The sequence below is a fragment of the Phyllobates terribilis genome, unplaced genomic scaffold (genome assembly GCF_046119375.1).
Source record: "Phyllobates terribilis strain yellow unplaced genomic scaffold, ASM4611937v1 Scaffold_9__5_contigs__length_417890890, whole genome shotgun sequence".
In the NCBI taxonomy this organism is placed as follows: domain Eukaryota; kingdom Metazoa; phylum Chordata; class Amphibia; order Anura; family Dendrobatidae; genus Phyllobates; species Phyllobates terribilis.
In genome coordinates, this window is record NW_027362769.1 from 390,940,891 (window position 1) to 390,968,607 (window position 27,717).

At 47.2% G+C, this 27,717-nt stretch overlaps 1 protein-coding gene across 1 annotated transcript; it reads left to right on the top strand.

Moving 5' to 3' along the window:
* The first annotated feature begins 18,493 nt into the window (after positions 1-18,493).
* On the top strand, positions 18,494-20,181 carry LOC141161220 (E3 ubiquitin/ISG15 ligase TRIM25-like). The gene has a single exon (XM_073646004.1). It carries the CDS (start codon positions 18,517-18,519, stop codon positions 20,083-20,085), a length of 1,569 nt encoding a protein of 522 aa, XP_073502105.1. The 5' UTR covers positions 18,494-18,516; the 3' UTR covers positions 20,086-20,181.
* Positions 20,182-27,717: the final 7,536 nt, after the last annotated feature.

A 27,717-nucleotide genomic window follows, 5' to 3' on the forward strand; every position in this document is an offset into this window, starting at 1 on the left:
AGTGTTGCATGTGGAATCTTGATTCTTTTATTCGGAACCTGTATGAAGGTTTCAGCTCCACACGAGCGTTCAGCAGCATCACCTGTCACTGTCATTAAGGCCTCAGCTACACGGTGACTTTTTGTAGCACTACTGACTGATTTTAACTAGTGTTGAGCGAGCACTAAAATGCTCGGGTGCTCGAAGCTCGGGCCGAGCTCACCGTGATACTCGGGTGCTCGCCCCGAGCAACGAGCCCAATGTTAGTCTATGGGAGACCCGAGCATTTTTGCGGCGGCACCCCCAGCAGTCTGTAGAAAGCCTAAAAAGTGCCCAAAATGATAGTGACAGTGCTCAAATGACATGGGGATCGCCCCAGGAAACATTTCTGACCCCCAGGTCACTGCTGTCAACAACGTGGTCAGAGGTATTAAGCCACTTTTGCGGGCTCACAATAAAACGTTCAAAAACGAAACTGAAACGGTTTTCCTGTGAAATATGTTAAGGAACATCCTTTCCAGGGTAAAGACTTGTGTATAAGGTAAAATAAATAACCAAAAACAAAAATACTCCTCCACACCTTTGGCTATGTTCACAAGTAGCATTTTTTATGCGTTTTTGCACTTTTGCATTGCTTTCAACCGTGACAAATGCATTCACCAGGAAATGTCATTTTAACATTTTACAACCTTATCTGGCCATGTGCTGTGAGACACATGCATACAGTGCTGAAAAGACATGGGAACAGCATGGGGAAGACCCCTGGAAGCATCTCTGACACCCAGGTCACTGCCTAAAAGTGTGCCCATCAGAAGTGATCCTTGCCGCATCAGAAGATGCAGACTTGCAACTATCCCCATGCAAGTCCTTGTCCCAGGGCAGTGTTCAATTGTACCTCCCCCATTCCTTGCAATGCAAGCGCAAGTATGCAGCCTGCCACCCACCCACCCCCGGGTGTCCACGCTTGGTTCGCAGCCGCCAGGGGGCGGCCGGGTGTCCATACTCGGTCCGCAGCCGCCCCGCGGCCTGGTGCCCACACACAGTCCCCAGCCGCCTGGGGGCAGCCGGGTATCCATAAACGGTCCCCAGCCGCCCCTATTTGTCCCAGTAACCTTCCCCACACTTTTCTTAGCCTGGCCTGCTTTAGGGCAGCATTGGAGTAGCCCACCAGACAACCAGACTCCTTCGGTAGGCCCTGGCTTCTCCATCAGGGGAGTTGAGAGTGCCAAGGTGAAGAGCATGATGATGATGATAGAAGTTAGCATCTACTTTGTTTTCTTGGAATGTAAGCGTAAGTGTGCAACCTGCCACCCACCCACCCCCAGGCTGCAATACCATATTGCTAGCTTGCTTGCACTTGAAATGAAGCCTTTTAGGCTTGTGGAGGCAGACGCCGGCCACAATGTCATGGCCTGGTATCCATATTCAGTCCCCAGCCGCCCGGCGGCCGGGTGTCCACGCTCGGTCCCCAGCCGCCAGGGTGCCGGGTGCCCACACACGGTCCCCAGCCGCATGGGGGCGGCACGGTGTCCATAAACGGTCCCCAGCCGCCCCTATTTGTTCCAGTGCACCTTATACACAAGCGCGCATACCAAAACATTACCTGTGCCCTCCCCAGTGCATTTAGTTTGAAGGACAGCCTAAACACAAACACGTGTACAAGTGAATGTGGCCAGCGATGGTCCATCTCACTGATGCCTTCACACTGGGTTAATATTGTGGAAGCCCAGACACAGTTGGACACTGGGATGCAACATGTCCTCCAGACATAGAGGTTTGCGGGTCCTGGGTCAAACAGGCTTCAACACAAAGTTCAGAAGGTAGACTGCAGCAGTGGTCGGCCTCCTACACAACGAGTAAATTATTCATGATCATTCATGAGGCCATCCATCTCCCTAGCTTTCTGTTCCTTGGAATGCAAGCGCATGTATGTAGTAGCGGCTAGGCCTGAGGTGGTCAGCGTTTTGGTGCATATACTACCTCCTCTGAGGATTGCTGGATGTTTTCCTGCTACTATCCCAGTTCTATGACTCCCGTTAAAACAAAGCTTCAGGTGATGAATGATGGATGAGGTGGTGGCAATGGAGAAAGAGCAGGAGGAACAGGTACCATTCACATCAATATCAGGCCAGTCAACCACACATGTCTTGTAGGATATGTTTCTGTACCAAAAGGAGCGGTTCGGCTACACAGTTATAGGACATACAGTGAGTGCAATGCCTACCAAAAATTTCGAGGCACTTCAATGCCCCTTGGAAGTGACATGGGGGTCAGAGGGCCTTAACTTAACCGTTTTTTCCATTTATAGCAACTGGGTCTCTTGTACACTGTTTCATGCCCCTTGGAAGAGCTGTGGAGTTCAGAGTGGTTTAAAAAGACAGTTTTAATGCCCCTTGGGAGAGCGGTGGAGATCGCAGTGGACAATATCAATGCCCCTTGGAAGAGACGTGGAGGTCACAGTAGCTTAACAAGATGATATCAATGCCCCTTACAAGAGCCATGCAGTACAGCATATTAAAAACCTTATTCCCATTATTGGGGAGTGGATCTCCCATAGTCTTTGCCTATGCCTTCCAAGCAAAAGCTGCCAAAAATTAGGACGGAGGAACTTGCAATGCTGGCAAACAAGAGCCATGCAGTACAGCATATTAAAAACCTTATTCCTATTATTGGGGAGTGGGTCTCCCATAGTCTTTGCCTATGCCTTCCAAGCAAAAGCTGCCAAAAATTAGGATGGAGGAACTTGCAATTCTGGAAAACAAGAGCCATGCAGTACAGCATATTAAAAACATTATTCCCATTATTTGGGAGTGTGTCTCCCACAGTCTTTGCCTATGCCTTCCAAGCAAAAGCTTCCAAAAATTAGGACAGAGAAACTTTCAATGCTGGCCAACAAGAGCCATGCAGTACAGAATATTAAAAACCTTATTCCCATTATTGGGGAGTGTGTCTCCCACAGTCTTTGCTTATGCCTTCCAAGCAAAAGCTGCCAAAAATTAGGACGGAGGAAATTTCAATGCTGGCAAACAAGAGCCATGCAGTACAGCATATTAAAAACATTATTCCCATTATTGGGGAGTGGGTCTCCCATAGTCTTTGCCTATGCCTTCCAAGCGAAAGCTGCCAAAAATTAGGATGGAGGAACTTGCAATGCTGGCAAACAAGAACCATGCAGTACAGCATATTAAAAACATCATTCCCATTATTGGGGAGTGGGTCTCCCATAGTCTTTGCCTATGCCTTCCAAGCAAAAGCTGCCAAAAATTAGGACGGAGGAACTTGCAATGTTGGCAAACAAGAGCCATGCAGTACAGCATATTAAAAACCTTATTCCCATTATTGGGGAGTGGGTCTCCCATAGTCTTTGCCTATGCCTTCCAAGCAAAAGCTGCCAAAAATTAGGATAGAGGAACTTGCAATGCTGGCAAACAAGAGCCATGCAGTACAGCATATTAAAAACCTTATTCCCATTATTGGGGAGTGGGTCTCCCATAGTCTTTACCTATGCCTTCCAAGCAAAAGCTACCAAAAATTAGGACAGAGGAACTTGCAAATGCTGGCAACATGGACCATGGTCACCCTGGTGGTATAGTGGTTGTGGAGGCTGAGGATAAGGAGAAGAGCAAAATACAGCCGAAATGAGGAAGCGTATACCTATGTGTGGGTGTGAAGCGGTGCATGAGAATACACCTCCCAAAATAACACAGTGGATTTGACTTTATGTTACTCTGCTGTCATTTGGTGGTGATGAGAAGTCTGGCCCAATCCAGCCCTTGTTCATTTTGATAAGGGTCAGCTTGTCAGCATTGTCAGTTGACAGGCGAGGAGTGCGCTTATCAGTTATAATTCCACCAGCGGCACTAAAAACACGCTCCGATAACACTCTAGTGGCAGGACAGGCCAGGACCTCCAAGGCGTACAGAGCGAGTTTATTCCAAGTGTCCAGCTTGGATACCCAGTAATTAAAAGGCACAGAGGAATCACGGAGGACGCTGGTACGGTCGGCAAGGTACTCCCTCACCATCTTTTGAAACTTTCCACTCCTTGTGAGAGTACCCCGCACCTCAGGGCCTGTAAGCTGGGCAGGTCTCAGAAAACTGTCCCATAACGTTGACAGTGTTCCCCTGCCTCTGCTGGATTGGAGTTGCTTCTCTCTCGCCTGTACGCCTTGGTTGGGCAATGAACTGTGACCTCTGCCGCTAGCGTGTTCAGATGGGAATTTTTTTAACAGTTCTGCAGCAAGGGTCTTCTGGTACTGCCCCATTTTTGTAGACCTCTCCACCTCAGGAATAAGAGAGTGAAAGTTCTCCTTGTAGCGGGGGGTCTAAAAGTGTCACCAACCAGTAATGACTGTCACCCAACATTTTGACAACACGAGGGTCACGGTTAAGGCAGCTTAACATAAAGTCAGCCATGCGTGCCAGACTGGTAACGGGCAAGACTTCCGTGTCCTCACCAAGATGACGACTGACCATGCTCTCCTCCTCCTCCTCCCCCTGTCCTCAGGCCACCCACGCTGAACCGACGGTATGACAGTTGTACAGGTATCACCGTCTACAGCGCATGATGCCAGATCCTGTTCTTCCTCCTCCTCCTTCTCCTCTCCCTCATTGTCCCCCAATGCACGTTAGGATGAGATGAGGCTGGGCTGTGTGTAATTGCCCGCTACAGCTTCTTGATCCTTCTTATCATACTCTGGCTGCAATGCCCCCTCTTTAATTCTCTGCAGAGAGCGTTGCAAAAGACAGACAAGTGGGATGCTGACGCTAATGATGGCGTCATCGCCACTCACCATCTTGGTGGACTTCTCAAAGTTTGTCAAGATGGTACAGATGTCAGACATCCAGGTTCACTCCTGAGGTCTTATGTGTGGAGTCTGACCTGAATATCGACGGCCTTGTTGCAGCTGGTACTCCACAACTGCTCTCTTCTGCTCACAAATCCTTTGCAACATGGGGAGGGTAGAGTTTCAACATGTGGGGACATCACACACCAGTCGGTGTGCTGGAAGCTGCAAACGCTGCTGCAACACAGCAAGGGTGGCAGAAGCTGTAGCCGACTTCCGAAAATGAGCTGACAGGCAGCGTACTTTGACGAGCAGATCTGGCAACTCGGGGTAAGATTTAAGAAACCGCTGAACCACAAGGTTAAGCACATGAGCCAGGCATGGTACGCGTGTGATCTCGCCTCGCCTCAGAGCCGCCACCAGGTTACGACCATTGTCACACACGACCATGCCTGGATGTAGGTTCAGCGGTCTCAGCCACAGATCTGTCTGCTCTTTCACAGCTGTCCACAACTCACAAGCAGTGTGAGGTTTATCACCTAAGCTTATGAGTTTCAGCACAGCCTGTTGCCGCTTGGCGGAGGCAGTACTGCAGTGCTTCCAGCTTGTAACTGATGTGGTGATATCTGAGATGAAGGCTGAACATGAGGAGGAGGAGGATACGCAGGAGCTGTACACTGTGGGGGCAACTCTGACTGACATAGGGCCCGCAATCCTCGGTGTGGTGAGGATGTGTTCCGTCCCAAGGTCTGACTGGGTCCCGGCTTCCACTATGTTTACCCAGTGTGCCGTCAGGGAGATGTACCATCCCTGGCCACAAGCAATTGTCCACATGTCCGATGTCAGGTGGACTCTCCCAGTAACTGCGTTGTTGAGGGCACCGCAGATGTTTTGGGACACGTGCTTGTGTAGTGCGGGGATGGCACACCGGGCAAAATAGTGTCGGCTGGGAACCAAGTACCGAGGGACGGCCACCGCCATAAGATTGCGGAAGGATTCCATCTCCACCCGCCTAAAAGGCAGCATTTCCAACGCAAGCAGTCGTGAAATGTGTGAATTTAGGACTGTGGCCTGTGGGGCGTTGGCTGCGAATTTGCGCTTTCGTTCAAAGGTCTGGGATATGGACAATTGAACGCTGCGTTGGGATGTGGATGTGGACGTTGATGCTGTTTCTTGAGAAACTGCCATAACAAGTGAAGACTGAGAGGAGGGGGCATCTTTGCATGCTGTTAGAACCTTGCTCTTAGTTTTTTTCTATTGCTGGTCACATGACCTTGTTGGCCTATTTAGTCCTGCTCCGCCCTTCTGGCTTTGCTGGACTTCATTGTTTAACTACTTTCTAGCTAGCCTGTGCTCTGTATCTACTCTGTTAGTTTGCTTGGTCTACGGACCTCTGTGTTCTATATATTTTGTTTGTTCGTCTGTCTGCTACTATTTCTGTTAGGAGGTGTCCCATTTTCCTCCCAGTCCTTAGTACTTGTAGGGATTCCTTCCCCACATCTATAGGTCTCCGTACAGACAAGCTTAGGACTTTAGCAGGTCTGATCGCAGGATCAGGTCCCCTGTTACATCGTAGGGATTAAGCTGAGTTCTATCGTAGGGACAGATCTCCTCTCTTTCCTTAGCTCTGGTAGCAGAACATAACAGTAAGTCCAGCCTGCAAATTCTCTAAGGAAAGATTTTGCTGTTCCATCATGGTGTCGGTTCAGGATTTGGCTCATTGCCTGCAGGGACTCTCTCTGGAGGTGGCCGAGCTCCGTCAGCACGTGAGTAACTGTCCTGGAGCACATTTCTTGGAGCCTAAGGTACGTTTGCCGGATTTATTTTTTGGTGAACACCGAGAATTTTTTTCATTTAAAAATGCTTGCTTATTGTATTTTCGTTTGAGACCCAAGTCCTCTGGGGATGAATCCCAGCGCATAGGGTTCATAATGTCACTTTTGCGCAAAGAGCCTCAGGAGTGGGCCTTTTCTTTGCAACCTAGTGATACATGCTTCAGATCAGTGGATAGGTTTTTTTCTGCTTTGGGGCTATTATATGATGATCCTGACCGTGTCTCATCAGCTGAGACTGAGTTAAGACGTTTGAGACAGGGATCAGGTAATGTGGAAAAATATTGTACTCATTTCCGTCGATGGTCTACTCAAACAGGGTGGAACGATTCTGCTCTGAAAAGTCTGTTTCTTGCTGGGCTCAATCAAAGGGTTAAAGACCTGCTAATTGCTTATCCTACACCTGAAGATTTGCAACAGGCTATGCAATTAGCTATACGGGTGGATAGGAGACTGCGTGCAAGGGTTAATGAGAGCAAATCCTCTGCTATGTCAGTTTCTGGTTATGAGAATGTGTGTACTAACAGTGGTGAACCGATGGAGATTGGAGCGATGGCACCTCGCTCTCAAGAAAAGGACCGCAGATTTTCTGAAGGCTTGTGTTTCTATTGCGGAAAATCTGGTCATTTGATTAAAGGCTGTGAGCTTCGTATGAAGAAAGAAAAAAAAATGGTCAGTCATGCCCGTATTGCCTGTTTAAATTCCAAGGGTGTATTTTTAGCTGCTTCCACGATTGCTCAGGAAAAATTAATGGAATTTCGGGTGTTTGTTGATTGTGGGTCTACTCTGAATGTAATTGATGGGGGATTCTTGGAAAGACTCAATTTAAAACCCGAACCTTTATCATCCCCCATTGCTGTGGTTTCTGTGGATGGCTCCCCTTTGAAGAATGTTACTCTCAAGGTCTGTGAATTTCCTCTCACTATTAATGGTGTTCACCATGAGAAATTGGATTTGGTAGTCTTGAATAACTTGCCTTCTCCGGTGGTCTTGGGATTGCCCTGGTTAAAATTGCACAATCCTGTACTGGATTGGTCTACCAATGAAATTAAATCCTGGAGCCATAAATGTTATGACAAGTGTTGTAACGGGCGTATTGCAGCTGTGGATAGGGGGGAATTGCCTGTTCCTATTCAGGATTTTTGGAGAGTCTTTTTATGAGAAGGAATCGCAGGTTTTGCCTCCCCATAGAGACTATGATTGTACTATTGAATTTGTCCTTGGAGCGACTCTTCCTAAAAGTCGTTTATTTAACCTTACTATTCCTGAGAGAAAGGCTTTGGAGGAATACATACAGACAAGTTTGGCCGCCGGTCACATTAGGCCCTCTAAGTCTCCTGTGGCGGTTGGATTTTTTTTTGTAAAAAAAAAGGACGGCGGTTTACGTCCTTGTCTGGATTTTCGTGAGATTAACAAAATTACTGTACGCAATCCTTACCCACTGCCATTGATTCCTGATCTGTTTAACCAGTTAGTGGGGGCCAAGTGGTTCTCTAAAATTGACCTTAAGGGGGCATACAATCTGTTGCGCATGAAGGAGGGTGACGAATGGAAGACTGCTTTTAACACTCCTGTGGGTCATTTTGAGAATCTGGTTATGCCTTTTGGTCTTACTAATGCTCCTGCATTTTTTCAGAATCTTATTAATGACATCCTTAGACCTTTGATCGGCAAAAATGTGGTTGTGTATTTGGATGACATTTTGATTTATTCGCTGGATCTGGAGTCTCATTGGCGGAGCGTACGTGAGGTATTGCAGTTATTAATGGACAATTCGCTTTTTGCTAAGCTGGAGAAATGTGAGTTCGCTGTACAGAGAATTAGTTTTCTGGGCTACATTATCTCCAGCGAAGGTTTTGAGATGGACCCGGTTAAAGTTCAAGCTGTGCAGGAATGGCCTAGGCCTATTGGTTTGAAATCAATACAGAGGTTTTTGGGTTTCGCCAATTATTACAGAAAATTCATAAAAAATTTTTCTATTATTGTCAAACCTCTGACCGATCTCACCAGGAAAGGTGCTGATGCGGTTCAGTGGTCTTCTGAGGCCATTGAAGCTTTTGTGTATCTCAAGGAGAGGTTCACCTCTGCTCCCATTCTTATGCAGTCTGATGTGACTAAGCCGTTTTTGGTTGAGGTTGATGCTTCCTCTGTGGGGGTTGGCGCAGTATTGTCTCAGGATAACGGGGATGGACTACATCCCTGTGCCTTTTTTTCAAAAAATTTTTCGGAGACTGAACTGAATTACGATATTGGTAATCGGGAATTATTGGCTATTAAACTCACATATGAACACTGGCGCCACCTCTTGGAAGGTGCGGAATTTCCCGTTCAGGTTTTTACGGATCATAAAAATCTGATATATCTTGATGCTTCCAAGCGCCTGAATGCCCGTCAGGTTAGGTGGGCACTGTTTTTCTCGCGGTTTAATTTCTCCGTTACTTACATCCCAGGTACTAAGAATGTTAAGGCGGATGCCTTGTCTCGCAGTTTTTCTCCCATAGTCGGTGCTGAGAAAGAGGAGAACATTTTACAAGAAGGTGTTGTGATAGCTGCTTTGGACTCCGTTTTGGAAGATGAGATTCTTAAAGCACAGGAGAATGCCCCATCTAACACTCCTCATGGGAGGTTGTTTGTGCCTGGGACCTTTAGGAGAGATTTGTTTGTTGAGTGTCACGAATCTCGGTTGGCAGGTCATCCCGGAATCTCTGAGACCAAGAGACTGGTGGGTCGCAGTTTTTGGTGGCCTGGATGGCAGAAGGAAGTCATTAAGTGGGTGCGTCAATGTACTATATGTGCTAGATCTAAGTCCTCACATACTCCTGCTGCGGGGTTACTTTGTCCTTTGGAGGTTCCCAGTGCTCCTTGGACACATTTGGCTATGGACTTTATAACTGACCTTCCCCCCTCTGAGGGTTTTACTGTCATCTGGGTGGTCGTGGACCGTTTTAGCAAGATGTGTCACTTGGTTCCCTTCGTCAAACTGCCCTGCGCTAAAACTCTCGCTAAGGCCTTTGTCAAGGAAATTGTCAGACTTCATGGCGTTCTTACTGACATTGTTTCTGATAGGGGACCTCAGTTCGTGGCTCGTTTTTGGCGTGCCTTTTGTGACAGGTTGGGAGTTCATTTGTCGTTCTCATCCGGATATCATCCTGAATCTAATGGCCAGACAGAAAGGAAAAACCAGGATGTTGAGCAGTTCTTGCGTTGTTTTGTGGCAGACAATCAAGAGGGGTGGTCTGAGTTTCTGCCACTTGCTGAATTTGCTCTGAACAATCATACATCTTCTTCTGCTGGTTGTTCGCCTTTTTTTTGTTGTTCTGGGAGACATCCGTTGTTTGGGTCGTTCTCCATGCTGGGATCTGCCGTGCCTGAGGAGGAGAATTTTTCCGGTGATTTGGAGAGAGTTTGGACGGATGTGCGTGGTAATCTTCAGGAGGCCAACAGAAAATCTAAAGACTACTTTGATAGGAAACGACAGGAGGTTTTGTTCGCTGTTGGTGACATGGTTTGGTTGTCCTCTAGGAATCTGCGGTTGAGGATTCCTTCTAAGAAATTGGGTCCCAAGTTTGTAGGGCCCTTTAAGGTGCTTCAGGTTGTCAACCAATCTGCTGTTAGGTTGGAGGTTCCTACCTCCTGGAGAATTAATCCGGTGTTTCATGTCTCTCTGTTGAAAAAAGCTGTTGTATCGGATTGTGACGCCTCTGCCTCTGTTCCTCCGGTGGTGGAGGACGGGGAATATGAAATTTCTCGCATCCTTAACTCTAGACGGTATAGAGGTAGTTTGCAGTATCTCGTGGCCTGGAAAGGTTTCGGACCCGAGGATAACTCTTGGGTGAGGTCGGATGATGTTTCTGCATCCAGACTTATCAGAGCGTTTCACAGGAGATTTCCTGATAAGCCTGGTCCTAGGGGATCCGGAGGATCCTCTTAGAAGGGGGGGTACTGTTAGAACCTTGCTCTTAGTTTTTTTCTATTGCTGGTCACATGACCTTGTTGGCCTATTTAATCCTGCTCCGCCCTTCTGGCTTTGCAGGACTTCATTGTATAACTACTTTCTAGCTAGCCTGTGCTCTGTATCTACTCTGTTAGTTTGCTTGGTCTACGGACCTCTGTGTTCTATATATTTTGTTTGTTCGTCTGTCTGCTACTATTTCTGTTAGGAGGTGTCCCATTTTCCTCCCAGTCCTTAGTACTTGTAGGGATTCCTTCCCCACATCTATAGGTCTCCGTACAGACTAGCTTAGGACTTTAGCAGGTCTGATCGCAGGATCAGGTCCCCTGTTACATCGTAGGGATTAAGCTGAGTTCTATCGTAGGGACAGATCTCCTCTCTTTCCTTAGCTCTGGTAGCAGAACATAACACATGCAGTATGGACAGAGGATTGCCTTGCACGCACAACAGGGGGTTCTCTTACACGCACAACAGCGGAAGAAGCAGTGGTGACTCCCGCTGACACTGGTCGTGGACCCTGGGGTTCGCCCCACAAAGTCGGGTGCTTTGCTGACATGTGCCTGATCATGCTGGTGGTGGTCAGGCTGGTTGTTTTGTCACCCCTGCTGATGCTGGCATGGCAGGTGGTACAAATGGCCTTTTTGGGGTTATCAGCAGAGTCTTTAAAATAATTCCAGACTCAGGAAAACATACCGGTTGTACTGGCAACGTCCCTCGTGTTGGTGTTACGGGGAACTGTTGCCCGCCTTCTGTCTGTGGCCACCACACTGCTTCTTCCTGCCTGTTGGGGTGCTCTGCCTCCCTCCCCCTGTGTGCTGCTGGCCTCTCTCTGCGTGTCCTCCTGCCACGTTGGGTCAGTTACTAGATCATTCACCACCTCCTCCTCTTCCGCACCACGATCCTCCTCCTCACTTCCTGGCAATGGCCAGCGTCGTCTTCCTGTGGTCGTGGCTGTTCAAATATTTGGGCATCGCTACATGGGATCTCCTCTTCCACCACTTCAAGTGGAGCAGACGAGGGGCACAAATATGGAAATGGACCAGTGAACAGCTCTTCAGAGTGTCCAACTGTGGGATCAGTTGCTGTCTGACGACACTCGGCATGGTGGGAGGAAGGAGCATCAGGGTGAGGAGGAGTATGCGGTCGAGACTCACGGCTACTAAAACTTGACCATGTGGAAGACAGACTGGAGGTGGTGGTGCCCAGGTATCTGGAAGTATTATCTGCTATCCAATTAATAACCTGTTCTCACTGATCAGTTCGCAATATTGGTGTTGTTGTGTGCTTCCCTAGTAATTCGGTCAAGAAGTGGGAGCGACAAGATGTGGCTGTTGGTTGTGGCACATTTTCACCTTGGCCACGGCCCCGTCCTCTGCACTCTCACTATCAATGGAAAAAGGGTAATAAAAAGGAGATTAAAACCGTGGAAGAGGAAAACCACAGTTCTAATTTCCTGGCGTATACCACACTTTTTTAAATAGATATATTTGTGGCTGAACAGTGAGCGAGACACTCCAACTGTTTTTTTTTATGTAAAAAAGGCGAAAAAGTGGATAATACAGAGATTTGAACCGTGGAACTGCAAAAACACAGTTCTAATTTACTGGCGTATACCAGACTTTTTTAGATAGATATATTTGAGACTGAACAGTGAGCGAGACACTCAAACTGTTTTTTTTTAATGTAAAAAAGGCCAAAAGTGGATAATACAGAGATTTGAACCGTGGAACTGCAAAACCACAGTTATAGTTATGTGGCCTACACCAGAATCTTTTAAACAGATATATTTGTGTCTGAACACTCACAGACACACTCTTTTTTTTTTGGGGGGGGGGGACGGGACACCAAAAGGTTAATAAGACGGGTATTTGTACAGTCTGAAGAAGGAAAAAAAAAGAGGATTTAGATGAAAAAAAAAGGATTTTTCCTGGCCCCGAGACCTGGGACTAAGTCTAGCAATTTGAGCAGTAGGAGCACACAGGACTGTAATGCAGCGTTTGCTGGTATAACCACTGCGTCTCCTATACAGTCTGCCTGCCTGATATCTGGGATGGATATTAGTCCTGAGAAGGACTGTTTGTTTGATTTGGCAGGCTTTACAGACCCTACACTAAGTATTTTGCAGTATAAAACTCTCCCTAGCTCAGCAGCGCTGTCCCTACACTGTCTGATCCGGAGCGACTGTGTCCAAGATGGCGGCGCCCGGTTTTAAATAGTCGAGGTGACGCTGTGCGGCCAGCCAATCAATGTAATGTCCACAACCAACATGGCTGCGGCATTCCAGCGACTGGCTGGCAATCCCTGCATGTTCATTGGCTCTGTAAAGAGCACCAAACATGCAGGGCGGAGACCCGAGCTCCGGCCCGAGTAACCCGGAAATGCTCGGTGCTCGCCGAATATCCCGTGTAGTGACTACCAAGCAGTGTCGAGCATGCTCGTTCAACACTAATTTTAACTAGTTAGCTACAGCTGCAGTTCAAATTAATACATTGAGTTGTATGGAATTGGGTGCACTGCAGCTGCCTCTTAATAGTTAAAATCAATCACTAGTGCTACAGAAAAGTCATTGTAGCCCAGGCCTTAATGTCACTTGTAAGTAAACTAAGAATGGGCCGCTGTTAGGCCAGTGTTGCGTGTTTGTCCCCCAGACCAAAATTTGCCAGCCAGCCCCTGTGTGACACCAGTACACATTTAAAGGCAAAGCGCCAGCTGGCTGCAGTCTCTGAAGCAGCAAATGGCCCAGCGGCCCTTAACAACTCCTTTGGTGACCGGCCTGGGGGGCATGTGCCCCCCTGCTGCCCACCCCAGTCCGCCCCTCTTAAAGTCCTACAGAATGTTAATATCAACCTTAGGCCTCGTTCAGATTTCCATGGTTTCCATCAGTGCATTGTACATGTGCCCAGCACACCACACCTGCACAGCACACCACACCTGCACAGCACACCACACCTGCACAGCACACCGACCGCTGATAGGTAATGGACAAGTGCACAGGAGTGAATTCCCCACGGAACAATTGTATGTGTGGAAAATAAATCTCATCATTCTCCAGTCTCGTCATTGTACTGACCAGAATCGTGCATGTAATAGCAGCAGGAGGCTCCTGTCCACAATACGGAGGAGATCACTGAGCGGCACCATGTGAACCACTGGCAAATGAAGCTGCCATGATCTTTATAATGGTCTCCTGACTCCTGTCTGATGGGAATAAGAGGAGCTGAGCTTCTGTTTATCTCACATCTGGGAGAGGCTCTCTGGAGATCGGCTGACTTCTCCTTCCCCGAACTGGTGGTGGATTCTCTACACTGCAAACAGGTGGAGTCACTACAACTACTACAACTCTTATCTGATCCTGTTAATCATTTCGCCAGCAGCAAACAGTCTCTGATCTGCAGGGTTAATAGTTTATTCAGGGGCGGACACAGACTGTAGTGGGCCCCTGTGCAAGAAATTTTGGGGGGCCCCCCCTGCCCTTCATAAGGCAACAAAGTTATGTAAACATAACCCCCCATGTGCATCTCTCATCCCACCCATGTGCAGCTCTCACCCCCCGTGCATCTCTCACCCCCCGTGCATCTCTCATCCCCCCCATGTGCATCTCTCATCCCCCCCATGTGCATCTCTCATCCCCCATGTGCATCTCTCACCCCCCCATGTGCATCTCTCACCCCCCCATGTGCATCTCTCACCCCCCCATGTGCATCTCTCACCCCCCCATGTGCATCTCTCACCCCCCCATGTGCATCTCTCACCCCCCCATGTGCATCTCTCACCCCCCCATGTGCATCTCTCACCCCCCCATGCATCTCTGATTCCCCCCACTCCTAGTTAATTAATTGTATTTAAAAAAAATAAAACTTGTTATACTTACCCCCATGCAATCCCTGCAGAATCCTGGCGCTCGTCCACGTCGCTGCCACCAGGTTCTCCTGACGTTCGGCCATGTGACGGCGCCACATACATAGCCATCAGCTTTTGTTTTGGCCAAAAGATTTTTAAAGCCGCCACCACGATAAGGTAGACTCTTCTGGGCGGGCCCTACTCTAACCTATTAAAATTTTCTTAAAATATCCAATACTCTTTTTAGATATATTTTTATTTAGTTTTCTTTAAGGGAATGTGTCATATACATTTTTTTTTTAAATGACCAATAATACCACATACAGGGAATACCGCCACACCATGACCAGACCACATATTACCACAACATAGTGACCGAATAATACCACACAGAAGGGAGAAAAACTGCCACACCATGACCAGACCACATATTACCACTACATTACTAATATTACCACCACATTACTAATATTACCATAAGTGTCATTATACACGGGAGCTCTATACATGGTATGTATAACGTAAGTGTCCAGGTAATCTAGTGATCACCAGTGAAATTATACACAGGAGCTCTGTATATAGTGTCAGTGTACAGGTAATACAGTGATCACCAGTGACATTATACACAGGAGCTCTGTATATAGTGTACAGGTAATACAGTGATCATCAGTGACATTATACACAGGAGCTCTGTATATAGTGTCAGTGTACAGGTAATACAGGGATCACTAGTGACATTATACACAGGAGCTCTGTATATAGTGTCAGTGTACAGGTAATACAGTGATCACCAGTGAAATTATACACAGGAGCTCTGTATATAGTGTCAGTGTACAGGTAATACAGTGATCACCAGTGACATTATACACAGGAGCTCTGTATATAGTGTCAGTGTACAGGTAATACAGTGATCACCAGTGACATTATACACAGTGTACATGTAATAGACTGACTCACCGGTGACGTCTCTAGGTGAAGTCCTTCATCTTCGCTTTTCTCCTTCATCCAGCACAGACCGCCATCACGTCTTCCAGCCAGGACTCGTCTCTGCATAAAATAACACAGTTATCTAGAGCACATTCCCCAACTTCTACATTATGCAGCTGAATACAGACGTGCATCCACCATCAATATATGGTTAGTTATTATGCAACCTACCATTCCAAATATAAATTGTAATCCACCACTGTGCCCCCATTAACTGTAAATAGGCACTTAATATATAATTTAATTAGAACCTCTACTCTTTCCGCCAATTTGTTACCAGTCACACTCCTGCATCCGCAACGCCCCCTACTCTATACTTCCTGCTCCCCGCATTCAATATTTACATGCACCCCCTGCCCCAATTCATTATATCATGTCCGTGCTCTCCCCACCCCATCATCATTTATCATTTACTCTCCCCCACCCCACATTCGTTATGTGCAGCTCATTATCCCCCTACTCCCAATTCTCCCATGTGCAGCTCTCAAACCCCCCCATGTGCAGCTCTCATCCCCCCCCATGTGCACATCTCTCACCCCCTCCCCCACATGTGCCCCTCTCTCACCCCCCTCCCCCACATGTGCCCCTCTTGTCCCCCCCCCCACATGTGCCCCTCTCGTCCCCCCCCCACATGTGCCCCTCTCATCCCCCTCCCCCACATGTGCACCTCTCTCATCCCCCTCCACCACATGTGCACCTCTCTCATCCCCCCCCACATGTGCATCTCCCATCTCCCCCCCACACATGTGCATCTCCCATCTCCCCCCCACACATGTGCATCTCCCATCTCCCCCCCACACATGTGCATCTCCCTTCCCCCCCCCCACACATGTGCATCTCCCTTCCCCCCCCCCCACACATGTGCATCTCCCATCTCCCCCCCCACACATGTGCATCTCCCATCTCCCCCCCCACACAAATGTGCATCTCCCATCTCCCCCCCACACAAATGTGCATCTCCCATCTCCCCCCCCCACACACATGTGCATCTCCCATCTCCCCCCCCACACACATGTGCATCTCCCATCTCCCCCCCCACACACATGTGCATCTCCCATCCCCCCCCACACACATGTGCATCTCCCATCTCCCCCCCACACACACATGTTCATCTCCCATCCCCCCCCACACACATGTGCATCTCCCATCTCCCCCCCCACACACATGTGCATCTCCCATCCCCCCCCACACACATGTGCATCTCCCATCTCCCCCCCACACACATGTGCATCTCCCATCTCCCCTCCACACACACACATGTTCATCTCCCATCCCCCCCCCACACACATGTGCATCTCCCATCTCCCCCCCCCCCACACACACACACACACACATGTGCATCTCCCATCTCCCCCCCACACACATGTGCATCTCCCATCTCCCCCCCCACACACATGTGCATCTCCCATCCCCCCCCACACACATGTGCATCTCCCATCTCCCCCCCACACACATGTGCATCTCCCATCTCCCCCCCCCACACACATGTACATCTCCCATCTCCCCCCCCCACACACATGTGCATCTCCCATCTCCCCCCCCACACACATGTGCATCTCCCATCCCCCCCCCACACACATGTGCATCTCCCCCCCACACACACACATGTGCATCTCCCACCCCCCCCCACACACACACACACACATGTGCATCTCCCATCTCCCCCCCACACACATGTGCATCTCCCATCTCCCCCCCCACACACATGTGCATCTCCCATCTCCCCCCCCCACACACATGTGCATCTCCCATCCCCCCCCACACACATGTGCATCTCCCATCTCCCCCCCCACACACACATGTTCATCTCCCATCCCCCCCCCACACACATGTGCATCTCCCATCTCCCCCCCCCCCACACACACACACACACACATGTGCATCTCCCATCTCCCCCCCACACACATGTGCATCTCCCATCTCCCCTCCACACACACACATGTTCATCTCCCATCCCCCCCCACACACATGTGCATCTCCCATCTCCCCCCCCCACACACACACACACACACACATGTGCATCTCCCATCTCCCCCCCACACACATGTGCATCTCCCATCTCCCCCCCCACACACATGTGCATCTCCCATCCCCCCCCCACACACATGTGCATCTCCCATCTCCCCCCCCACACACATGTGCATCTCCCATCTCCCCCCCCCACACACATGTACATCTCCCATCTCCCCCCCCCACACACATGTGCATCTCCCATCTCCCCCCCCACACACATGTGCATCTCCCACCCCCCCACACACACATGTGCATCTCCCCCCCACACACACACATGTGCATCTCCCACCCCCCCCCCCACACACACACACACACACATGTGCATCTCCCATCTCCCCCCCACACACATGTGCATCTCCCATCTCCCCCCCCACACACATGTGCATCTCCCATCCCCCCCCACACACATGTGCATCTCCCATCTCCCCCCCCACACACATGTGCATCTCCCATCTCCCCCCCCACACACATGTACATCTCCCATCTCCCCCCCCACACACATGTGCATCTCCCATCTCCCCCCCCCCACACACATGTGCATCTCCCATCTCCCCCCCCACACACATGTGCATCTCCCATCTCCCCCCCCCCCTCCCACACACACACACACACACATGTGCATCTCCCATCTCTCCACTCCTAGTTAATTGTATTTTAAAAAAAAATAAAACTTGTTATACTTACCCCCATGCGATCCCTGCAGAATCCTGGCGCTCGTCCAAATCGCTGACAGCAGGTTCTCCTGACTTCCGGTCATGTGACGGCACCGTCACATGACCAGAAGTCAGGGGAATCATGAAGGCGCTGCTGCAACAGCGCACCTCAGCGCTGAAATGTCCCGGACCCGGCGCATAGCATGGGGCCGGGGGCCCCATGAGGAGAGAGACGCACAAGAGGGGGGCCCCCGAGGGGGCCCCTACCGGCCGGGCCCCATACTGGAGTCAGGGCAGTCATGCCCTGATGGCGGCCCTGCTGGAGGCTGGAGGGGCCCCCTCTCCCTCGGGGCCCCCGTTCAATGAACCGGCTGCACGGGCGGTAGTTCCGCCCCTGAGTTTATTCTCGGAAACCTCCGCCATTCTTATGGGAAGAAACTTTTTCACTTTCGGTTCCTGCTCTTTCCCACTACAATGGCGTCTGCTGAGCTGAGGGACGAGCTGAACTGCTCCATCTGCCTGAGCCTCTATACAGATCCCGTATCCCTGAGATGTGGACACAACTTCTGCCGCTCGTGTATTTTGAGTGTGCTGGATGCCCAGGAGGCGGCTGGAGGGTATTCCTGTCCTGACTGCAGAGCAGAATATCCGGAGCGTCCGGCCCTGGAGGAGAACCGGAAGCTGAGGAACATAGTGGAGCGTTTCTCATCTACTCAGCCTGATATGGAGGAGACCAGAATCTTCTGTACTTACTGTACAAAGTCTCCTGTACCGGCAGTAAGGACATGTCTGCAGTGTGAGACCTCCATGTGTGAGGAACATCTCGCAGCCCATAACAAGTCAGTGAATCACAATCTAATTGAACCAACAGTGTCGTTTATGGATCAGAAATGCTCCTCACACAATGAGATCCTGAAATACTACTGTCCTATAGATGCCGCCTGTATCTGTGTGTCCTGCTGGGTGGCCGGAGACCACAAGGGACATGACGTGGAGCTACTGGACTTGGCTTCTGAGAAGAAGAAGGAGAAACTGAGGAAATATTTTGATGATCTGAACCCACAAAAAAGAAAAACTCAGACAAGAGTCCAGAATCTACAGGATCATAAGAGGAAGATCCAGGAGAAAGCCTCCGATAAGAGGAAGAACATCAGTAAGATATTTATAGACATTAAGAAGCAACTGAAAATGGCAGAAAAGAAAGCGCTGAGCGAGGTCTCCAGGCAAGAGGAGAAGATTGTGTCCCAGATATCTCATCTGATCAAGAAGCTGGAAATACAGGGGGACGAGCTGTCCAGGAAGATGCGTCACGTGGAGGAGATGTGTCGTGTCACCAACCCAATAAGACTCTTACAAGAAAGTGACATTACAGTGTGTAGTCATAGAGGTGATGAGGACACAGGGGGAGATGGTGGAGAGGTTAGTTCTGAGGAGGATCTGGATGAGGTTCTGATCTCACTGACCTTACACCGATCTATGAGGGATATTGTCACCAATGTAACATCAGAGCTCGGGGTCCATGTCCCAGACATATTGCTGGATGTGGACACTGCTAATGATTATCTGAAGATATCAGAAGATCTGAAAACAGCAAGAGATTTAGAAGAAGAACAGGAGAAATCTGAATCATCAAGACGATTTCTGGATTACTCCCAGGTGTTAAGCAGATGTGGCTTCTCCTCAGGACGACATTACTGGGAGGTAGAGTGGGACCAGATAGGTGTATGTGGCATCGGATTGTCTTATCCCAGTATAGAAAGGGAAGGAGATGAGTCTGATATTATATATAATGATAAATCTTGGTGTTTGCTTATGTATGATGGACGATATAATGTATGGCACAACTCAGTCAGATTAACGTTTAGTATAAAGCCAACATGTCCAACACTTGGAGTTTTCTTAGACTATGAGGCCGGGCGTCTGTCCTTCTATGAGCTGTGTGACCCCATCAGACACTTACACACCTTCACCGCCTCCTTCACTGAACCCCTACATGTTATCTTCTATGTGAATGATGGAGCCTCTGTTACAATAAGAAGCTGAGGTCGATGTCGTTCACGTCACATTATAATTACATTATTTCTTGTCACATGGACACATCTGTATATAGTGAGTTATCAGCAGGACCCTCTAAGAATACATTGTATATGGGGGGAGTCATGGGGGGATTTTTCCTATTGTATTGGTTTGTCTACCTTGGAGATCAGATACAGAATTAATAATTGAGGCGATTTGAAATATTAATGGGTAAATTGTCCTAAAACTGATAATTGTTGATCATTAACCCCTTCCTGATATCCGCCGTACTTGTGCGGCACAATGATTTTGTTGGCTCACAAGCAGAGCTGGGCCTTAGCTATATATCATAGCTGACACCCTGCTGTAAAAGTCATGGTCGGTGCTAACATCTATTGTGGCCATTTGACCCCTCTGATGCTACTGTAGATGGTGACAGAAGAATCTGTGTATTTTAGGGACAAACAGGATGACCCCTCCCTATCAGCACCCCATGATTGTGATCACGCGGTGCCAATGGCCGACATGACTCCAGGCTGAGTAATGACTGAGTGGTCACCCACTATAGTGGCCTTTAAGGTACTACCATGAGCAGGATCTGACACACCTCCTGTCAGTGTAAGAGAGACAGGCCTAATTCACTGTCAGGCTCACCCAAACACCCGCCATGCATTTCACTATTGCTTCTTCAGGGGTCTGGTTGGTGAGACGCGCGTCAGATGTTTGGTGGGTGAGCCTGAACATGTCCTCGTTATCATCTGTATCACTATTTGCACTTCATGCTATTTATTGTTTGGGACCCTAATACTGTTGGCACCTTAATTCTTATTTCTATACCTTATTTTTATATTTGGATTCATCACGTGTTTACATTTGATCGCACCTTAGTATATATATATAGTACAGACCAAAAGTTTGGACACACCTTCTCATTTAAAGATTTTTCTATATTTTCATGACTTTGAAAATTGTACATTCACACTGAAGGCATCAAAACTATGAATTAACACATGTGGAATTATATACTTAACAAAAAAGTGTGAGACAACTGAAAATATGTCTTATATTCTAGGTTCTTCAAAGTAGCCACCTTTTGCTTTGATGACTGCTTTGCACACTCTTGGCATTCTCTTGATGAGCTTCAAGAGGTAGTCACCGGAAATGGTCTTCCAACAATCTTGAAGGAGTTCCCAGAGATGCTTAGCACTTGTTGGCCCTTTTGCCTTCACTCTGCGGTCCAGCTCACCCTAAACCATCTCAATTGGGTTCAGGTCTGGTGACTGTGGAGGCCAGGTCATCTGGCGTAGCACCCCATCACTCTCCTTCTTGGTCAAATAGCCCTTACACAGCCTGGAGGTGTGTTTGGGGTCATTGTCCTGTTGAAAAATAAATGATGGTCCAACTAAACGCAAACCGGATGGAATAGCATGCCGCTGCAAGATGCTGCGGTAGCCATGCTGGTTCAGTATGCCTTCAATTTTGAATAAATCCCCAACAGTGTCACCAGAAAAGCACCCCCCACACCATCACACCTCCTCCTCCATGCTTCACAGTGGGAACCAGGCATGTAGAGTCCATCCGTTCACCTTTTCTGCGTCGCACAAAGACATGGTGGTTGGAACCAAAGATCTCAAATTTGGACTCATCAGACCAAAGCTCATTGGTCTAATGTCCATTCCTTGTGTTCTTTAGCCCAAACAAGTCTCTTCTGCTTGCTGCCTGTCCTTAGCAGTGGTTTCCTAGCAGCTATTTTACCATGAAGGCCTGCTGCACAAAGTCTCCTCTTAACAGTTGTTGTAGAGATGTGTCTGCTGCTAGAACTCTGTGTGGCATTGACCTGGTCTCTAATCTGAGCTGCTGCGATTTCTGAGGCTGGGGACTCGGATAAACTTATCCTCAGAAGCAGAGGTGACTCTTGGTCTTCCTTTCCTGGGGCGGTCCTCATGTGAGCCAGTTTCTTTGTAGCGCTTGATGGTTTTTGCAACTGCACTTGGGGACACTTTCAAAGTTTACCCAATTTTTCGGACTGACTGGTCTTCATTTCTTAAAAGAATGATGGCCACTCGTTTTTCTTTACTTAGCTGCTTTTTTCTTGCCATAATACAAATTCTGACAGTCTATTCAGTAGGACTATCAGCTGTGTATCCACCTGACTTCTGCACAACACAACTGATGGTCCCAATCCCATTTATAAGGCAAGAAATCCCACTTATTAAACCTGACAGGGCACACCTGTGAAGTGAAAACCATTTCCGGTGACTACCTCTTGAAGCTCATCAAGAGAATGCCAAGAGTGTGCAAAGCAGTCATCAAAGCAAAAGGTGGCTACTTTGAAGAACCTAGAATATAAGACATATTTTCAGTTGTTTCACACTTTTTTGTTAAGTATATGATTCCACATGTGTTAATTCACAGTTTTGATGTCTTCAGTGTGAATGTACAATTTTCATAGTCATGAAAATACAGAAAAATCTTTAAATGAGGTGTGTCCAAACTTTTGGTCTGTACTGTATATACGTCACTTATAATTTTGGACCAATTCATTGTCCGTTACGTGCTCTGTGACAAGCTTTCTAGGTGTTTGCATTCCTATTCAGATGTCACCTTGCATTGTTTCCATCGTTGGGGTAAATCTTTTTTATTGGCTCACCCACCATTCATGTCCATGTTTATTATGTTGGATATTTCTTCTCTTTTAAAAATGATTCAATAAAGATCATTGATCATGTTTTATTCAAATTCTACTTTAGTCCTCGCACATTTCTTATTTTTGGGTTTATAAATCAATCTAGTAAAATCCAAGTTCAGAAAACCGACTGACCCCTTCTGACTCCAGCAGCGTGCACAAACCACAGTTATGGTTAATATGTACAGCATTGCTGCAAAGGGGAGAACCCATCTAAAAGGCTTCTCCAGGTCTAATCTGTGATCACCTATCCACTGCATAGTCAATCGATATGAGATCAATGTGGGTTTGATACCCGGCACACCCACCGATCAGCTGAAAACTGCTCCACCAAAACAAGGTCCGGGCAGAACACAGCAGCACCGTCCATTACTTAGTGCGCACAGATGAATGCTGCGTCTTGTCCATTGAAGTGAATGTACTCTGGGACTCGCCAGCGGCTACGAAATATTATATAGAACTGCTGTCTTAAAGCGTGTACATCATTTAGTATGGGCCAATGCCTAAGCAGTTTTCAGCTGATTGTGGGATTATCGGACCCCCATCAATCTCATATTGAGATGAGTCATAAATTTTTAGGTCCTGGACAACCCACTTAACCATCTAAGAGGTGTGAGTCTCCAGAAGCACAAGATGGGCACAGTGTATACGGCATAAAAATGGCACATTTGCAAATTTTCACTCTGAAACATCCACTGCGCACTAATTTCTGGAAAACGCTAATAGGGTCAAAATAGTCAGTACACCCATAGATGATTTCCTTAGGTGTAACTTTCAAATTCAGGCCACTTTTTTGGGGATTTTGCAGCTTTGGCAGATTAGGGGGCTCTGCCCAATTATTACACCAGGAAACTCTGTGCCCCAAAAGCCAAATGGTGCTCCTTGTCTTCTGAGCCCTGTGTATGACCCCATATAGGAACTTGCTGTACTTGGGAGAAGTAACAGTATTTTCGGTATCATTTATATCTAAATCTACTTATGTAATTTTTCCTTTACACAGCCCGATGGTAACGAAATAAGTGAATTATCTCATTACACCTGTAGTTGAATTCCCTAAGGGGTGTAGTTTCCTAAATTGGGTCTCTTTTGGGTTTTCTGCTGTTCTGGGTCCTCGGAGGCTCTGCATATGGCACCCGCAAAATTTCCCAGACAAATCTGTACTCCAAAAACCAAATCGTGTTTCTTCCTTCCGAGCCCGGCCGTGTGTCCAAACAGAAGTTTCCGACCACATACACTGTGTGCAGAATTATTAGGCAAATTGTATTTTAGAGGATTATTTTTATTATTGATCAACAACTATGTTCTCAATCAACCCAAAAGACTCAAATATCCAAGCTTCATATTTTTTGGAAGTTGGAGTGGGTTGTTTTTAGATTTGGCTATCTTAGGAGGATATCTGTTTGTGCAGGTAACTATTACTGTGCAGAATTATTAGGCAACTTAATAAAAACCAAATATAATCCCATCTCACATGTTTATTTTCACCAGGTAAACCAATATCAGTGCACAAAATTTAGAAATAAACATTTCTGACATGCAAAAACAAAAACCAAAAAAATTAGTGATCACTATAGCCACCTTTCTTTATGATGACACTCAACAGCCTTCCATCCATAGATTCTGTCAGTTGCTTGATCCGTTTTTGATCAACATTGCGTGCAGCAGCCACCACAGCCTCCCAGACACTGCTCCGAGAGGTGTACTGTTTTCCCTCCCTGTAGATCTCACATTTTATGATGGACCACAGGTTCTCTATGGGGTTCAAATCAGGTGAACAAGGGGGCCATGTCATTATTTTTTCTTCTTTTAGACCTTTACTGGCCAGCCACGCTGTGGAGTAGTTGGATGCATGTGATGGAGCATTGTCCTGCATGAAAATCATGTTTTTCTTGAACGATACCGATTTCTTCCTGTACCACTGCTTGAAGAAGTTGTGTTCCAGAAACTGGCAGTAGGTATGGGAGTTGAGCTTCACTCCATCCTCAACCCAAAAAGGTCCCACAAGTTCATCTTTGGGGGTATGTCAAAAGTAAAAGAAAAGTCAAAGATGCTATAGGATTTTTACAGGATGAAAATGGAGAAATGGTAAGAGAGGATGTTGAGAAGGCCGAACTTTTTAATTCCTATTTTGCATCTGTTTTCTCTCAGAAAGAAAATGTAACATCAACTGATCTTCACTGTCCTTTTAAAGGAATAGAGGAATCCAAGTTATCTGTAAACAGAAAGATTGTGAGGGAATATTTAGCTAACATAAATGAGTTCAAGTCTCCAGGTCCAGATGAATTACACCCCAGAGTACTGAAGGAGATCGTAGAAGAAATTTTAGAACCACTCTCCATAATCTTTGAAAATTCTTGGAGAACAGGAGAAGTCCCAGAAGACTGGAGAAGAGCAAATGTTGTTCCTATCTTCAAAAAGGGGAAGAAGGTGGACCCAGGGAACTATAGGCCGGTGAGTCTGACTTCTATACCAGGAAAGATCTTTGAACAAATTATTAAACAACATGTATGTAAGTACATGGATAAGAATGAAGTGATTAACCAGAGTCAGCATGGGTTTGTAACTAACAAGTCATGTCAGACTAACTTAATTTCCTTCTATGACAGAATCACTGACTGGGTGGATCAGGGAAATGCTGTAGATATAGTATATCTTGACTTCAGCAAAGCATTTGACAAAGTATCTCACACCATCCTTATTGAAAAAATGACCAAGTATGCAATGGACCAGGCAACTGTTAGGTGGATTCATAACTGGCTTAGTGATCGGACTCAAAGGGTGGTTGTAAATGGCTTCACATCCAGCTGGATGAATGTCTCAAGTGGGGTACCACAGGGCTCCATCCTGGGACCTGTATTGTTCAACATCTTTATCAATGATTTAGATGAAGGAATTGAGGGTAAACTGATTAAATTTGCTGATGACACAAAGCTAGGAGGGATAGCTAATACTAGAGAAGAGAGAGAGAGGATTCAAAAAGACCTAAATAAACTGGAGCAGTGGGCAGCAACCAACAGAATGGTTTTTAACAGGGAAAAATGCAAAGTACTACATCTGGGCAATAAAAATGAAAAAAGCATATACAGAATGGGAGGAATAGAGCTAAGCAACAGTACATGTGAAAAAGACTTAGGTATACTAATAGATCATAGACTGAACATGAGTCAACAGTGTGATGCAGCAGCAAAAAAGGCAAATACAATTCTGGGATGTATTAACAGAAGCATACAGTCTAGATCACGTGAAGTCATTATCGGTCTTTACTCCTCTTTGGTCAGACCTCATCTGGAATACTGTGTACAGTTTTGGGCACCACATTTTAAAAAAGACATAGACAAACTGGAGCAAGTTCAGAGAAGAGCGACCAGAATGGTGACTGGTCTGCAAACCATGTCCTATGAGGAACGGTTGCAGGATTTGGGAATGTTTAGCTTGCAAAAAAGAAGACTGAGAGGAGACTTAATAGCTGTCTACAAATATGTCAAGAGCTGTCACATTGTAGAAGGATCATCTTTATTCTCATTTGCACAAGGAAAGACTAGAAGCAATGGGATGAAACTAAATGGGAGGAGACACAGATTAGATATTAGAAAAAACTTTTTGACAGTTAGGGTGATTAATGAGTGGAACAGGCTGCCACGAGATGTGGTGAGTTCCCCTTCAATGGACGTCTTCAAACAGAGGCTGGACAGACATCTGTCTGAGATGATCTAGTGAATCCTGCTTTGAGCAGGGGGTTGGACCAGATGACCCAGGAGGTCCCTTCCAACTCTACCATTCTATGATTCTATGATTCTATGATACCAGCCCATACCAGTACCCCACCTCCACCTTGCTGGCGTCTGAGTCGGAGTGGACCTCTCTGCCCTTTACTGATCCAGCCTCTGGCCCATCCATCTGGCCCATCAAGAGTCACTCTCATGTCATCAGTCCATAAAACCTTTGAAAAATCAGTCTTAAGATATTTCTTGGCCCATTCTTGACGTTTTATCTCATGTTTCTTGGTCAGAGGTGGTCGTTTTTCAGCCTTCCTTACCTTGGCCATGTCCCTGAGTATCGCACACCTTGTGCTTTTTGATACTCCAGGAACGTTGCAGCTCTGAAATATGGCACAACTGGTGGCGAATGGCATCTTGGCCGCTTCACGCTTGATTTTCCTCAATTCATGGGCAGTTATTTTATGCCTTTTTTAGCCAACACGCTTCTTGCGACTCTGTTGGATATCTGCCATGAAACGCTTGATTGTTCGGTGATCACTAGTGTTGAGCATTCCAATACTGAAATATCGGGTATCGGCCGATATTCGCGGTATCGGAATTCCGATACTTAATTCCGATACTTTTGCAATATCGTATACCGGAATCGGAAGTTCCCATAATGCAATGAGCCATTTTCATTTTATTCAGCCAATGAGGATCCTAAGAAGTGTGGGCACATCCTGTTAGGCATGTAGGCATCTTAACTAATGGCATGGCTGTGATTGGCTGCTGAAATGATGTCATGATGCACTATAAAAGCCGCCGCCGCCATTTTGAGCTCACTCTGCTGTGAATTCAGTTAGGGATAGGACGCTGTTGTTCTGAGGGACAGTTTTAGCTATCTATTTGGTCTTTTCTGCTTTACCCAATCTACTTTATAAATCGCTGTGCCTTGCAATGCTAGTGCACAGTGCTCTGTGCTGTTCACCGGTTTCTGCAAGGTCTCTGTGTGTGAGTGCAGCTCACCCTGTAGTGTGTGCTTCAGCCACGTCTGGTTGTAGTGCGCTCAGCGTGCGTCACTGCCTCATACATTGTCCTTTTTTGCCAATTCATAATTTTTCCTGATATCTCCTGTTAGTGTGGTGGTTCCATCCTTATTCAGCTAAATTGGTTCCAAACACACTATATAGGAGTAGTTAGAGGAGCCTTTCTGCAGCATTGAGCCATGCAGCCCCAGCCAGATTAGTATTAGCCTATTTTTTGTAGCCTCATCTA

Coding starts and splice junctions, on each gene's coding strand:
- LOC141161220 (XM_073646004.1), top strand. CDS start 18,517: ATGGCGTCTGCTGAGCTGAGGGACGAGCTGAACTGCTCCATCTGCCTG.